This window comes from Lineus longissimus, chromosome 4 (genome assembly GCF_910592395.1).
Source record: "Lineus longissimus chromosome 4, tnLinLong1.2, whole genome shotgun sequence".
NCBI lineage: Eukaryota > Metazoa > Nemertea > Pilidiophora > Heteronemertea > Lineidae > Lineus > Lineus longissimus.
In genome coordinates, this window is record NC_088311.1 from 15684876 (window position 1) to 15700925 (window position 16050).

Here is a 16050-nt window from a genome sequence, read left to right on the forward strand (position 1 = left end):
TCTATTAGACGAGTGCATGTTTTTTATTCTCAAGTACATATTTGGAGAGGTATTGAAAAAATATTTGCTGTGGCAAGTCTACAGATATAAAGAAATTATTTGATGAAAAAATTAATTTCGAATTTTGCTAATTGGGTAATAGGGGGCGTGTTTTGAGTTTTTTCTGCCAGTTGGCTGAAAAGAGTGGAAATATTAAAGTCTGTCTAATTTGTCGATTAAAAAAAAATTTCCGTGGTCAATCACCATTTTATTTTTCACCATTTACTTGCCCGACTGTCCGGAATAACATAATCTAAATTTCAGATTCACAACACCACGCGTTCTTTGATGCGTCGCGGTCAAACATTGACAATTTAACTGCTAAAAGGCTTAAAAAATCAATTGTGGTCTTGTCTCATAGGACATTTAATATTGCCGTGCTGAACGGATATCCAGAGCCAACCTTGTCTCCAGGAACTCGCGTGTCATTTTAACATTGGAACTTCTGCTCGTAAAGAACCTGGGTAGGAGGTTGATCTGAACCAGCTATATTTAGGTGTATTCAGCTGTATTGACGGTAAAGATACCAGTGGCTTGCATAGCAACATGGCGCATGGTTTTATCAAAAATGCGAACTTGTAGGAAACGAAAAATGGTCGGATTAGATACGGTGAAAACAGCTGGAAAGGGGTTGGTAATGATCGGTTCTTTTTTATTTTCCTCCACTTATGATTCTATGTATAAATTACAGTCCAAGCAGTGATATTCTTTAAAAAGATTCCAACTTGATCGCGTCATCGAGTCATCGCGTCGTCGAGTCATCGAGTCGAATACCACAAGCCGTCAGGCACCACCTATCGGAGGAAGTCCCTTTAACTTCCCAACAATAAGAACTGTGAGATATCAGCATAGTAAAGCGCCACCTACATTAAATATATCGAGAAATCATGAATTTTGGCATTGAATGCATTTCTGAGATGACCCCCCTGGAACTTGGAACTTGGAACTTGGAACTTCATGGAACTTGGAACTCTGATTAGGGAGTCCCGTGTTGATGCAGTTTGTAGAGAAACTGTCATACTTGTGTGTAGTATTGTGTACAGGCAGTTGTAAAGCCTGCAGGCTGTATAGAGCCAAGTGTATTGTGTACATGCAGCCCATAGAGAGGTTGACTTGTATGGGTATGTGTAAGCCAGTATGTATTGGCCAGGTTGTTGAGGTTTAAAGCTGAACCGTCAAGTATTTTCCGATGTGGTGTTGTGATTGTATATTTTGGTGTATTTGTACTCATGTTGTATATATTTTCTTTCAGTTCCTGTGTATAGTCAAGCGAATAAATGGTGCTAGCTGTTAAACGACTTACGGCAGATGAGTTTTGTATTCGTAGCGTACCCAGTGAGGGCCAGGGTCCGCGACACTGGGCTTCATTTAGGGTCTCCATCAAGTCTCTTCTCGAGCCCTATTTGATGATTGGTAGCTGAGGCTATGTTGCTCTTGAGAGCTTGGATGACCTGGCAATCCAGTCACATGACGGTTTCCTACTCTTCTTGTCACTGGTCGGTGTTGCTTCAAGGCCAAAGTCTCCAAGTCAGTTGAGTTCCTGCTTTCATCAGGACGAGGTAATCAGTGAATTTTGCGTGATTTCACTTTGTATTCTTTGGATACTCCTCCTTTGATGAAGGTGTGTCAGTTTACAATTCATCATGACCTGTCATCTGGCTGTTGTGAAATCATTTTAGGTTAGGTAAGTACTCGCTGACACAAATACATGTAATACGATGTTGGTTTTCTTTCAATAACCATCTTGTCAATGGTCTATTCCATTTCACATTCAACTGGGACGAATGATCGAATATTGTTCGAAGAAATATGGGCTTGACCCCACGATGATTAGGGCCCTTCTTGGAAAGAATGCTGCCCTCACCCCGCACGCAATGCGGATTAACGCGCCGGGGGGAGGGTTATGCCAAATTCGCAACCGGTTCAAAGGCAGCCGACGCCATATTTATCGTAGGGATATGGTTGAGAGACACCCTAATCCGCAGTATAAGGCAGCAATCAAAATTATCATATCGGATAACTCCTGGAAAATGACTTCGCAACTCATGGCCAACAGAACTGGGATATCTATTTCACGAAACTGCATGCGACGCGCAGACTCGACCTTACGTTATATTTGCCCTACTTTATCAGTTTTCCTCTGCAACTACGCTTTCTATGCCTACATATGTACCTCTGGTCAGTCATAAACAGAACTGAAAATGACCATACCTTACTTATACTATAGTGACATTTAATCAGACATACGCATATATCATGTTGACAAGACTTATTACACGACTTACTCTATTATTATTACATACCCTGGCCTGGGATTTCTTTAATTTAAAACTATTCATAGGACAATTCTACTGCAGCTGAATTTTCCTGGAGTAATTCCGCCAAAGCAGTTGGCGGAGCTTAAACACCTGTGCACGTTGAATAGTCCGGCGGGTAATGGAAGTTAGGTAACACGCTACCTGTTGATAAATATTTTGGTACTGATGACCCGTGAAGCACATTCGTCAGCAGCCATTTTTCGATTGAAGCTGGAAATGATATACTCCAGTCTTTATTGGTCTTTCGAGTTACATTGCGCAACGAGCATTGATCGTGGATTACTTGTTTTGTGGAAGCCGTGGTGTGCAGCTGAGGTGTTAGTTTGTGGGCCGGTCTGTTTTGTTGGGTGTTAGTTCCTGGCTCCTTTCTTGTCCAGCAGTTGTTAAATATAAGTTTTATATTACATATATATTATAGCCCAGCGAGGGCAGCCTTGCGAAGGCTTAAAAAATATAGCCCTGCGAGGGCACAGATTCAACAGAACCGAGCATGGGTGGGTGTCTGCCAACCCAAAGGGTTATAGGGGTCATGTCCAAAGTTAGTAAAAAAAACCGATAGTTTATTTTCAATTTGGGGCCTGGCCCGCTTCATGTCTATACAGGGTGTCCCAGAAAAAAGGTAATCCTGGCAAAAGGGGTTAATGTAAGGCGACCATGCATTTTAACACTTTTGGCATTGCTTCATAGTAAATTAGGAGCTATGAGCTTTCCATTGATGCCATTGTGACGCCCGTGCTGCTACGCATGACTGAGCACCAAGGCTCTGAAAAAGACATGCAGATTTTAACTCGCTCCAAGTTGGGAATCCATCCTGATGTTATGCCAGATTTTGTGGGCACAAAAGCATTCGTCTTTAAATAACCAATAACAAGTTATCCTCGCTCAGATACATTTTATTCCCTGATAAATCCAGAATTTCACAGATTAAACCCTGACACCCTCCACGTGGCCTTCTCCTCTTTCGATGCACAATCAACATCGTCCTCGCGCAGTTCAGGATACATTGGCAGCCTTATTTGGAGACCGAGTGATTGCAATGAACAGGCCAGTGGAATGGCCCCCAAGGTCACCAGATTTAACCCCCTGCGATTTTTTTCTTTGGGGGCACCTGCAGAATAAGGTCTACGAGACTCCAGTGCAGGACTTAACTGACGTCAGAGCTCGCATCATTCGGGAGGTTTATGCTTTGAGGAACGACCCGGAGATGAGACAACGAGCTATGCAGGACATGCGACGACGTTGTTGATTGTGCATCGAAAGAGGAGGAGGTCACGTTGATGGTGTCGGAGCTTAATCTGCAAATTCTGGATTTATCAGGGAATAAAATGTATCTGAACGAGGGTAAGCTGTTATTGGTTATTTAAACACGAATGCTTTTGTGCCCACATAATCTGGCATAACATCAGGATGGAATTTACCAACTTGGAACAAGTTAACATCTGCATGTCTTTTTCAGGGCCTTAGTGCTCAGTCGTGCGTAGCAGCATGGGCGTAACAATGGCATCAACGGAAAGCTCATAGCTTCCATTTTAGTATGATGCAATGCCAAAAGTGTTAAAATGCATGATCTCATCACATTAACCCTTTTTGCCAGGATTGCCTTTTTTCTGGGACACCCTGTATATATGCAATATACCAAGTATACAAACATCTGTAGTGTATAGGGCCTAATGCGTTCTATTTGGCTCTCAGGGTCAGCGAAGCTATTACATCGCATTTTTCTAGGGTGCGTTGGTTCTGTCATTGATTTCCAGCTCTGCTTTGATTTACGTTGAAGGCCGTTTTAGGTCACGAGTGACATTGCGCAACGGGCATTGATCATGGATCACTCGTTTGGTAGAAGCCACATTGGAACGACAGGGGGAGATGGTTCCGATCATTAACGGTGTGGTAGACGGGGGTATATAATATTCTGGGCACTAGGAACGTTTTTGCTTTTTCATATCGCCCCCCCCCCCTTTTCATTTTACTCCTGTTTAGTTGGCCATCCCACCTCCCAATACTCGTCAACGTGAAATGGGAGAGGCACAGTGTCACTCGGGAACCCCTAGGGCCCATCTAAGCTACAAAATGAGAACAAAATCGATGTGTTTGGGTAGGAAGTGAGTGAGCTGCTAAGGAGATAAAAATTGGGTATTTTTGTGTGCTTTCAGTTGGACATTTTTTCGCTCGCTTATACATGTTTGCCCTTACTCAACAAATAACGACACTACACTAACCGAGGTTGGTAAGAAACAGTTAGTTATAAGTGATTATCTGGATATGTGTTTTGCAAGCAACGTTGATGAGATATAGTCAAAAGTAGTATTTCGCAAAACCCCCCCCCCCCCCCCGCTGAGGCCGATCGTTAGTTAAAAAATTGAATAGGTCGTTGTGATTGCTCATAGATTTGTTCAAACTAATAGAGCATGTACAGTCCTTCCAGAAAGTAAAATGTCCACAGGTTTTTTTTAATATCAAAGAGATAAAAATTAATAAGATATTTGTATGCAGTTTTCAGCAGAGTATTGTACACCTAGTTGGTCATATATCTGTTGTATTTGGATGCACCCAATTCAATCCCTTAATTATGTAACAAACATTTCAAAAAAGTTTTTTTTTTATTTCATGTGCCTTCTCAAAAATTCAAATGAGCCCATGAACTGTGCTTTATGACCATCATTTTTTGGCAATTGCAATTCCATAGAGTGTGTTCGATAGTCATGACAAATGCACATTTTTGCTTAGGTTTTTTATGTTATTTTTTTAATCTCTTCGATAACCTTTGATTAAGACCATCAATCCTACAAGTATGAGCTGAGTTGGCCATAACGACCCTGACTGACTGCATTGCTGACTATGAAGGGTCTCAAAGGTCACCAGCTGTCTGAAAAAAACAATCACCTGTAGCGAGCTAAAACTAATCTTCAAAATGAAAGAATTTAGCAGGAATTTGTTAGTAATGAAAGCAAAAAAACCTTTGTTGCATCATAGTTCACCCATACATTGTGAAAAAGAACGAAAATAAAATAAAATTTCCTGTTACATGATGAAGAGATAGGATTAGCTGGGTCCAAATACAACATATACATGACTAACTAGATATACCATTCTCTGCTGAAATCTTATTCTATCTCTGTGATATTAAAAAAAACCTGTGGCCATTTACTTTATGGAAGGACTGTACCATACCGTATATAGCGTGTAGGCAGTACCATGTATTGAAAGTAAAGCAGCATAACAAAATTAAACACTGCTCTTTTGAGAGGATATTAAGGCCAAATAAACGTTACGACCGTCTGGAAACTTTTAAGTTTTTAATTAAAAATTCGATTTCATTGAATTGACCAAAAATATTGCGCACAGCAGCTCATGCTTAGTCAATTTGCCTCTGGTAAGTGCTGGAAGCTCTTCTATATGGCATAAAGAAACAGCACAAAAACAGTGCATAATGCGTAGGATTGACCAGCCTCGCCATACCATATTTATGACTCCGCATTTTTGAGAAGCGCCATAACTACACCAAAATGTTTTTATCACTATGACAATACAGTTGTAAAACTTTATCCAGCATTGCTATCAAATACTCTCGAAGGAAACTTTGTCAATACCGAGTTTCTGCAAATTTCACGCATAGAATCACGATTTACGAACTTATGATTACAAAGGAACTCGCGTTCCATTTTGCAGTCAGCTGGATCTGGTGTCATATTTTAGAAGTCAATGCTTTCGTCCAGTTCCAGTCTAATTGAAAAACGGACGCTGCGACAATTTAGACTAATTCTTAAGGACTCGGCCAGTTCGTCACCACGATTTCAAAACTCGCTGCGTCTAAGAAATTACAGTGGATTGGTGAAAGAACTTTGGATCTCGAGTGACCCTTCCAAGGATAACATACGTTGATCAGCTTAGAAACAAATGACCTTGTGGTTTCTTTTTTCGGAGAACTAGCCATTTGTAATTCGTAATTTGTAATTCGTGAGATTTCAGGAAACTCGCTTATGTCTAGAAATTGAGATTCCATAAATCATCCTGGCCAATAAATTTAGTCAATAGATATCAATATTTGATAATGTGTGCATGCACCTTTTCGCGAAGGCTTACGCAATTCGCGGAGACTGACAAGAGTGAAAAGGCAGAAATTAACAAGCAAGCAGCCCAAAATGTTGATATTGTGTTACTGAGTCGAATGTTGGAATACTGGGAGTATAGCGAAGATACACAGAGAGAATGGCCGAGACAACATAACGAGTACCTACCACACTCTCTCCTAAACTAGAGAAGCTTGTCCGTCGTTGAAGAGTGGGACTGATTGTATCAAAAAGGGTGAATTTGCTCTCTCTCCTCTCTTGTTCCTGCCAAAAAACAAATAAACATAGAATATACTCAAGGTCTACTGAGATTCACCGCTTCAAATATGTACCTTTCCGAAAAGAACGAATATTTGTCAAATCAATCAAGACATTCAATCAGTGAGTGAATGCAAGTTGGGGGATTTTATGACATGGGTCATTATTTCAAACGATAACCCTATGTTATAATATTTTCTGACTTAATCTTGTTTTAAAAGTTTGCTGTTTGCCTAAGAAAATTCTCACTATCTTTCAGACTTTGATCCTATTTTCTAAATCTCCTCAGTCCTGCAGTTGTTACGGCTTCCTCGAATTGTTCCATTTCATCTTGCTTTGCCAATCGAGATAGATTCACCGAGTGCACCCGAGGGCTAAAATTTAAGTAGGCCTACTAGCTTCTGCGGAAAAGCTGCCCAAAAATCATTGCCACCCCTGAATTTGACACTGTGGTAGTAAAAAAATTGAGAGGGTTAAAAAATGAAAAAAAAAAATCGCCTATATCTTAGAAAAGAATTCTAAAACAATTTGATTTAGAATGAACCAAAATTTACAGTGTAAATGCGCTATGCGCCAACAAAGTCTCGTCTTGAATTCAGCGGTTATGGTTGTTGCCAAATATGGAAGCAGTCGAAAACCATTTAAAACCACTTTATTGGGTACAGTGGAACCCCGGTTGGCGACCACCCCGGTAACGCGACCACGATTCTCTGGTCCCGAATGGTTTCCTCTCTAATCACCATTAAGAGACCCCCGCTAAGACGACCACCCCGGTACCCCGACCGCGACCACTGGCTTGGCCGGTACCAAAGTGAAAATCAACCCCGCTAAGCCGACCACCAGGCCTAATTGCCGTAATCGGTCGCGACCGCGGCATAGTAATTAGCACCTCGCTGCCAAGCTCTGTTGAGACGGGGACAATGGCCATGGGAATACATATGAAAACAAAAAATACAATGTGATTTTGCAGGTATGATCAATTGTATAAGTGTAAATGAATAAATAAACTTTCCTTTTCTAACGTTTTCATGGTTTGTTTTCATTACTGAGCCAGTTCAGTACCAGACATGCGCACTCAGCAGCAGCAAAATCATGTGATTTGCGTGATTTGCATATGAACTTATAATAAACGGCGGGTAGTTTGAAGACCACACTTATGACAATAACAAGCTTGCGAGACGTTTGAATGTTTTATGATATGGAGAACTTGGTTGATTTACTACAGTATCATTTTATATTTCTTTAAATATTTTGACTGAAAATAGATTTGATTAAAACTGTAGCAGTACTCAACTCATCATTCACGTGGAATCATACGACAAGTTTACTTCAATCGTCACAAACAGTCGGGTACATGGAGGATGATTCACCAAATTGCCCGCAAATGCGTCACGTCGGGCAGATAATGAAACTTTGTGGATAAAATGAGTTACAAAATTACATTTTCTAACTCATTCTGAGAATGTAACATGAAATTTTATCGACGAACTGTTCTTGCGAGGCATGATAACAAAACTTTGGAGCGTGCATCATCTCAATCAGGCAGCGTTGCTATGGTAGTACAGCGTACACACGCCATGCAGTTGGCAATTTTGGCGGGAAAAATAATCATGTATTTCGTCTGGGGATTCCCAACCTCGCTAACACGACCACCCCGGTAACACGACCACTCCGACCACGGTCCCATGAGTGGTCGTGTTACCGGGGTTCCACTGTATTTGATTTGAGATGTTTTATAAATAATTTGGGCCAAAGGTATACGAAAACCGCTTGGGTAGAATTGGCTAAAATGCTTCGTTTTTTTACATTTTGGCTCCATCCTCGCAGTTTCCGTGAAACAACCAATACATTTGGCGCAAATTATTGTGCAGGAGTATTTTTCCGACAATAAGTTTAATTCTCTACAATATCAAGCAGCTAGAGACAGCAATGAAAGATAGCAACTGAAAAATCAGTCTACATGATGTTGTATCGGGTTGATGAAAAAGCAACAACATTCAAATGTGTTACTACTAAGGTATCCGGTTTATAGCATTGAGATTCGGTGAATAATAGGTCCTGATGGTTATTTACATCAATCTAAAGGTCGGTTGAGAAGGGCAATAGTCATAGATTTATGAATAGATTTAAGTTTGAAATGAGGTGCCTAAATATTATGCAGTATCAAAATATCGTAACTTAAAATACTCTCGTTCAGACCAAACGTTACCCCACTATTCCGAGCGTTGTATCTCAAAAGACACTTAGTCAATCCTAATGAAAACCAATGATTTTACTCATCCATATTCCCCACTTAGTGTGTGTAAATGCTACGCTAATATTGCCACAGGTGTTTAGAAGTGTCGAATAAAAAAAATGCCGATCAAATTGCCTACATACTGCCCTAAGCCTCTTTTACCATGCATTAAATAATGCAAATAATATTTGTTTCACTGAAACAAATATTATTTCAGACAAGGGTTTTTATGGATGCATGCTTTAAGAAAGGAGATTGGTAAGTTGACCTACTGATAATTCCGAGATGTGGCCAACACGTCTGGCTAATCATTTTAGGTGATTGCTAGAAGCGGGAACATCCAGGTCGCCAGTTTGAATGAACGTAGATGCGAGTCACGATTCACAATAAATATTCGCTACGCTGATTACGTGGATATCTACTATTTTTGTACTGACCACATACATTTTGACGTATCATCCGGCGAGGCACCGTTGATTATAAGATGTTTTGCTGATGATTTGGTGGCTTCAACGTTGGTAAGGTTTTCTCTCCAATTTTTCAAATTATGTACCGTACACATCAATTGTGATTCTGACCTCGTTCATTGTTTTGCCTTCAGGGGACAGCAAGCACTAGACTTCCGTACAGCGATGCAACGTGTTGCTACATGCTGCTACGCGCATTGGAGAGAGGAACATACATCCAGTTAATGAAAGCCTACACAGCCAGCGTAGTAGTAGGAAATTTCACCCTTGAAAAAGAGTCCGGCCATATTGTATTCTGACGGATTATGGTATATTGTTCAATAGAAGCCATGACCGTCAATAGCTGAGGGACTTGAGGGCTGAAGAGAATCCTTTGTTCCCTGGTCAAATATGCTCATACCATTCCCATGTAGAATCTCGCATAAAATTAAATGAAAAAGCTACGAAATCGCTATGCTTTGTTTTTGCAAACCGATAGGTTATCATTCAGTCAATCAATCAATCACAACCATGGCAAGCTGTTTGTTCATTTAATCAGACAAACTAGTTTATTTTTGCAAAAACAGTTTTTCTGCGTATAGAAATATTCGAGAAAGTTTGATTCACAAGAGTTGCCAGCCATGCCATACAACACCAACATTGTGAAAGTATGTGGCTGGTGGTTTCTTAACGAAGTCCTTTCTCTCTCCACATGGACATAATCATCTTTGTTCAGGCATTTTGGCAGTTTAGAATGCTCCCGTATGACCTTTGGAAATGGGAGCAACAGTAAGCGGATAAATGGTAGTTTTGTCCTAATTTTTAGATGAAATTCAGTAGCGATTTATTTACGTGGATGGTGACTCGCAGCTGCGGGCGTTCAAAATAGCGATCTAGCTGTCCTCACCTCTAACGAACACCCGAGATGATTAACCAGACATGTTGGCCACATCTTGGAAGTATGGTTAGGTCAACTTACCCATCTATTTTCTTAAATCTGACATGCATGCATAAAGCCAATTTAGAAAACACTAATGCCCGTACGCGATGTTTTGAACGACCGATCAACCATCTTTTCAAACGCCCTCACATATGAGAGACTTTCAGCAGGCCGCAGTGGCGCTATCGCATTCACCAACATAGCACTGGATGTGGAGCACAGATATGAGCATCAGTTCATATATCTTACTATAAGTGGCCATTGCGACCTAACACGACCATTGTCCGAAATCGAATGCCACCTCATCAGACAATTCCTCAATACACGCATGGTTTAAATACTAGCCAAGCGGGAAGTTGTCTTGCATCTTTAAAACACGAAAAATAGCTGGGTGTTCTTATTCTCATCACAGAGTGTCATGTTCATCTCCTGATTATGTATCTTATGAATTCACCTCGCCAATATTGTAAAAGGGCAAATTTTAAAGGCCAGTTTGAACTAAAAGCAGTACAGATGGCACAAAAGACACCATTCTGTCAGGCTTGTACGTGAAATGAAAAACTGAAAAATACGTTTATTTACAACAAACCAAGTGGAATCTTGTGTGACCTTTCAGTATTGAGTAATCGTCCTGTTGCCATTCTATTTATTTACTCAGAAAATCCAGCCAAATTAGTTCCTTTTTTAATTGCTTTAACACCTTCAATTAAACCATAGATCATGAAGCAACCAACAATCATCAATAGGAGAGTAATATGTTTAGCCGGAAAGCCAAAAACAGCACAACTCCCTTCAAGGGGTGATCTGTATGTTCCCCAGTACCTATATTCCCCAGTACCTATATTCCCCCAATATGTACCTATGTTCCTCGGTACCTTTGTTCCCCGGTACCTATGTTCCCCTACATAATTATAAGAGAGGGTTCAGTGTACCAATTTAAGTCATGGAAGAATAAAACTATTGCTGTGCTCTTGCTGTGAGTCCGTACCTTGTCGTGGTGCAACAGCTTGTGTACCCCCGTAAACCAAGAGGCTATGTTGACTGGAGTTCACGCCTGGTAGGTCTAACAATGTCAAACAGGTTCTGAGGGAGGAGTCACACTAGAAACGACTCCTGGGCCCATTAGTTCAAAGCCTGGTTAGTTTAGCAACCGCACGGTTTTAGTGACCGCTACTTAACTTAGCGGACCTTGAGGTCCCGCTTAAACTTGGCAGCACCCCATGAAAAAACCCTTCAGGTATCGCTAACTTAGTAGTGGCATGCCTAACGGAGCGAATTTGGCCCGAGAACCCTATACCAAGCTGGGAAACTTGAACAGGTCATCCAGGAAATGCACCTGTATGACATTGGAATCCTCGGAATCCCAAGAAGCCAGATGGACTGGTAATGGCAAGAGGCCCTAACGACAGGTGGTACAATCATCTGGTCTGGCCGCCAAGACAACCAACACACAGCTGGAGTAGCCTTGATTATCCAAAGACATCTTGGAAACACCTTGATGAAATAGAAGCCAATCACAGACAGGCTTCTATATGCCCGCCTCTACTCGCACTGTGTCAAATTGTCCGTGATCACCTACTATGGACCAACAGAGGACGCCGATGCCGAGAAAAAAGATGTTTTGTACTTCAGCCTTCAAGCAGCTGTTAGGAACATCCCAGCCCATGATACTGTCGTATTTTTGGGAGACTATTATGCACAAGTGGTGGATGTCAACACAGACCATGAGAGAATCATGGGAAAGGAAGGTACTGGGAAAATGTCAGACAATGGAGAAAGGTTATGTGATTTTGGGGGGGAGAACAACCTGGATATTGGAGGACCATCTTCCATCACAAGCTCATCCACAAATAGACAAGGAGATCACCGAATGGTGGAGCGACAAACCAGATTGACCACATTTTGATCAATGGTAGATGGAAGCACACATTACGAGATGTCCGAGTGATGCGTGGTGCAGATGTTGGAAGCGACCATTACTTATCAATTGCCAAGCTAAAGTTGAAGCTAAGGAAAGTCAGGTAGTAGAACCCAGCCAAGATTTGGCACAGAAAATCTGAAGAACCCAACCACCCGACAGCATTTCCAGACAAGCCTAAGTAACAGTTTCGGGATCCTCCAAAACGAAGCGGAGATGTCTATTATGGATTTTATAACCAGGCGATGGAACAAACATAGAAAAGATACTTGGGTACAGATGATCAAAGAAGAAGAAATGAATATATCAGCAGACTTTGGACCTGATAGGCGAGAAAAAAGACATAAAGAGCAAGATACTAAATGCCAAATCACAGCGTCTGAAAGAGAAACTCCACAAGGACAACTCTAAGGCCGCGTATCCATAGGATACGCCCTTGTGTAGTGTGGCGTTATGGCGTAACAGCCTTGTGACCTGGCACTATGCCCTGCGTCTCCATTGGATATTCCCTTTTGGTCATGTAGACCTGTGTAGTCCTCATTTCGCAGCGGTCAATCGGTACGGATGGAGGTGCGAGAAGAAAGGTAGGCGTTTATCCGCACACTGTCATTATTTCAGAAGACAATTTCTTATGAATATTGAAAATGAAAATACAAGTAACTTGCATTTTCACTTGCAACATCAAATTGACATGTACATGTATATAAAACTTGACTTTTAAGCAACAAATTACAGGTTGATCATGAAAATTGACAGATATGATGAGGAGGCGAACGACGAGGATGCTCCGCATCCTACAATGAACTCAAGGACCTCGTTCTACCAAGACTGGAATCTACAGATTCTAACTGGTGCAAGAGTAGTTCCCGTTGATGAACCTCTTGAATTAATTTCGCCTCAGACATTGCTTCCGCGTTGTTCACTCGCAAAAGAATGGACATGTTCAATCCCAATATGGGCCGATATTCCCAATCCACAGTGCATACATGCCCGCAATGTGACACGGCATAACCTATGGGAACGATCAATAACACCAACGAAGGTTCATTGTCCGTGTGGCGCGCCATGCGGTAAAAAGGGAATGTTGTGCAGGGCACGGAACAGCCTATGGATATGCGGCCTAAGAAAGACAAAGAGGCCAAGAACCATGCCCGGAATGACAAACGTCGTTTCAAAGAAGACCTTGCCACCAAGGCAGAGGAGGCAGCTAGACGAAAGGTGATGAAGACTCTCTACAAGATCTCAAAGAGGCTAAGAGGTGACACAGGAGCCAACCAGGAAGTTCCCATAAAAGCAACCGATGGTAACATACTCACCAACTTGCAAGTAAAGATTGCACGATGAAGGGAGCATTTCAAGAACATCCTGAATCGACCTGACCCAACATTCCAGAGGCAGATGAAGACCTTGATGTAAACCTTGGCCCCATAAAAGTGGGAGAGGTGAGACAAGCTATCAAGGCACAAAAAAGTGGGAAGGCCCTGGGGAAGGATGGCATCTGTCCTGAGATGCTGAAAGCCGAAGATCATGAAACCCCAGAAATCTTGCGAGCAATTTTAGAGAGGATCTGGATTAACAAAATGTCCCCGGAGGAATGGAAGACTAGTAGCATTGTCAAACTGCCAAAGAAAGGGGACCTTAGCAACTGCAACAACTAGCGAGGCATCACCCTGCTGCCACTGACGAGCGAACTGATCACCAGGATAATTTTGAACGAAATAAAAGCTGTAGTGGACAACATCATCCGACAGGAGCAGGCTGGCTTTTTTGAAAGGACGGTCCTGCTCTGAGCACATTTTCACACTAGACTAAGAGCACATTTTCACACTAGACTAAGGCAGTTACTGGAGCAATGCACCTAGTGGAACAGCCCTATATACACCATATTTGTAGATTTCAGCAAAGCCTTTGACAGCCTGCACAGAGAATCCCTCTGGAAGATACTGCAGCACCATGGGATCCCGACGAAGATGGTCAATGTCATCAAGCTCCTCTACCAGGATATGCAGTGCCAAGTGATCTGTGATGGTCAACTCTCAGACAGATTCGAAGTCGAGACGGGTTAAAGCAAGGATGCATCCTTTAGCTCCCCCCTTTTCACCCTAGCTGTTAACTGGCTGATGACAGAGACAATCAAGAACTGAAGAAGGGGCATTCGCTAGACACTCACTTCTGTCTTAGAAGACCTGGACTATGCTGATGATATAGACCTCCTGTCGTCCCGACACAAAGATATGCAAGACAAGACCAACACAATGGTAGATACAGGTGGTTCAATTGGACTTGCAGTCAACATCCCCAAAACGAAGAAACATACCAACCAAAATCCCATCATGATTAACAACGAGCCAGTAGAAGAAGTCAACTCAGCAGTGTACCTCGGGGGCACCATGACCCCAGACGGAGACTCTGAAAATGATTTGGAGGCAAGAATCATCAAAGCGAACCAAGCCTTTTGAATGCTGAAGCCTTTCTGGCGGAGCAAGAAGATCATCACCGCGACAAAACTCAAGATTTACAAGAGTAACGTACTTAGTGTTTTCCTGTATGGCGCCAAATGCTGGAAGGTGACGAGCAATCTCACACACAAGCTTGAGACTTTTCAAAAGAAATGCCTACGTAACATCTTGAATACCTACTTGCCTAACACCATCAGCAATCAAGAACTGTTTCAGAGAACCGGCTGCATATCAATGACCACTGTGGTAAGAAGGAGGCGCTGGATGTGGATTGGACATGTCTGCCGTATGCCACCAAACAGCCATACAAGAATCGCCCTACGTTGGACAACTGACGGTAAGCGGAAAAAAGTCCCCCCCAACATCACCCAATTGGCCCAGGATAGGGGAGAGATGGTGAGCTCAAGTGGATGCCTTATGCGCTAATATGGCTCAGAAGAGGATTAAGTAAGTAAGTGGACGAGCAGGGTTCTCCAATACTGCTCACCACATGTTTTCCCTCAATGCAGCTCGATCAACCATTTTGTCATCAGTCTTATGGGCATGTTCCTCATGGAAAAGTACCCGAATGTTTGCATCTTCCAGGTTTTCATTGGCGTATCGATGTTTGTGGTATCTGTATCCATTAATTACAAGGTCTTGACCACCACGATTACCTGTCACAAGCCTTACATCCAGGGCTACATGTTGTTCTGAACTGCAAAAAATCCAGAAACTCTATGCCTATTATTTTGGGGAAGATGCAATAACTTCCTGGAATTGACGACTTTCAAAGAATTCGTGGATATAACAGCAGTACTAACAGGCCTATCAGTATCAGTGCTGTGATCAACACTGCTAACACTGTTGCCAGTCTTGGGCGTAGTAGAAGAAGTAGTCTTCACTCTTATTTTCTTATCAATTGGGTCTTTCATCAGTGGAGGAGGTAAATTCTTTTTGTGGTTAATGTCATTCTTACCAGGCTTAGAGTGACTCGGTGCTATCAGAATAATGTTGTTGTAATTCTCAATCTTACCGACGATGTACAGACCTGGGTCTATTACATAATCCAGTCTTGTATGAGTGTCAGACAATGCTTTTTGGTACGTTTGAATTAAGTGGGGTTATCAGGATATTGATCAATCGAGTCTCTTAGAAGTTTGATGAATTCCTTATGAGCGTCTAGTTGAGTTCCTGGTCGCCCTGTAATTTGGGTTCTTGTCAGTGCCTGTGCACCCAGTATGCAATAAACATGTTCTGATTGAATCATTCAATCGCTCTATCCCGGGATCAGAGAATCCAGAGGACTTCAGAATCATGAACTGTTGGTATGTTCGACACGGTTTCTGTTCAATCACATCAAAAACATTTTTATGCTGATTAACAT

At 41.9% G+C, this 16050-nt stretch overlaps 1 protein-coding gene across 11 annotated transcripts in view; it reads right to left on the bottom strand.

Annotated features, from left to right (window-relative positions):
- Window positions 1-16050, bottom strand: part of LOC135486098 (SCY1-like protein 2) — a 333434-nt gene that overhangs the window by 28641 nt on the left and 288743 nt on the right. For 8 of the 11 annotated variants that reach the window (XM_064768609.1, XM_064768617.1, XM_064768611.1 and 5 more), the window contains one exon: window positions 6596-6684. In XM_064768609.1, coding sequence (XP_064624679.1) covers window positions 6596-6684 — 89 coding nt within the window. Of the gene's footprint in view, window positions 1-6595; window positions 6692-16050 lie in introns of all 11 variants that reach the window. The other 3 variants (XR_010446666.1, XM_064768614.1, XM_064768613.1) reach the window with 1 other exon arrangement.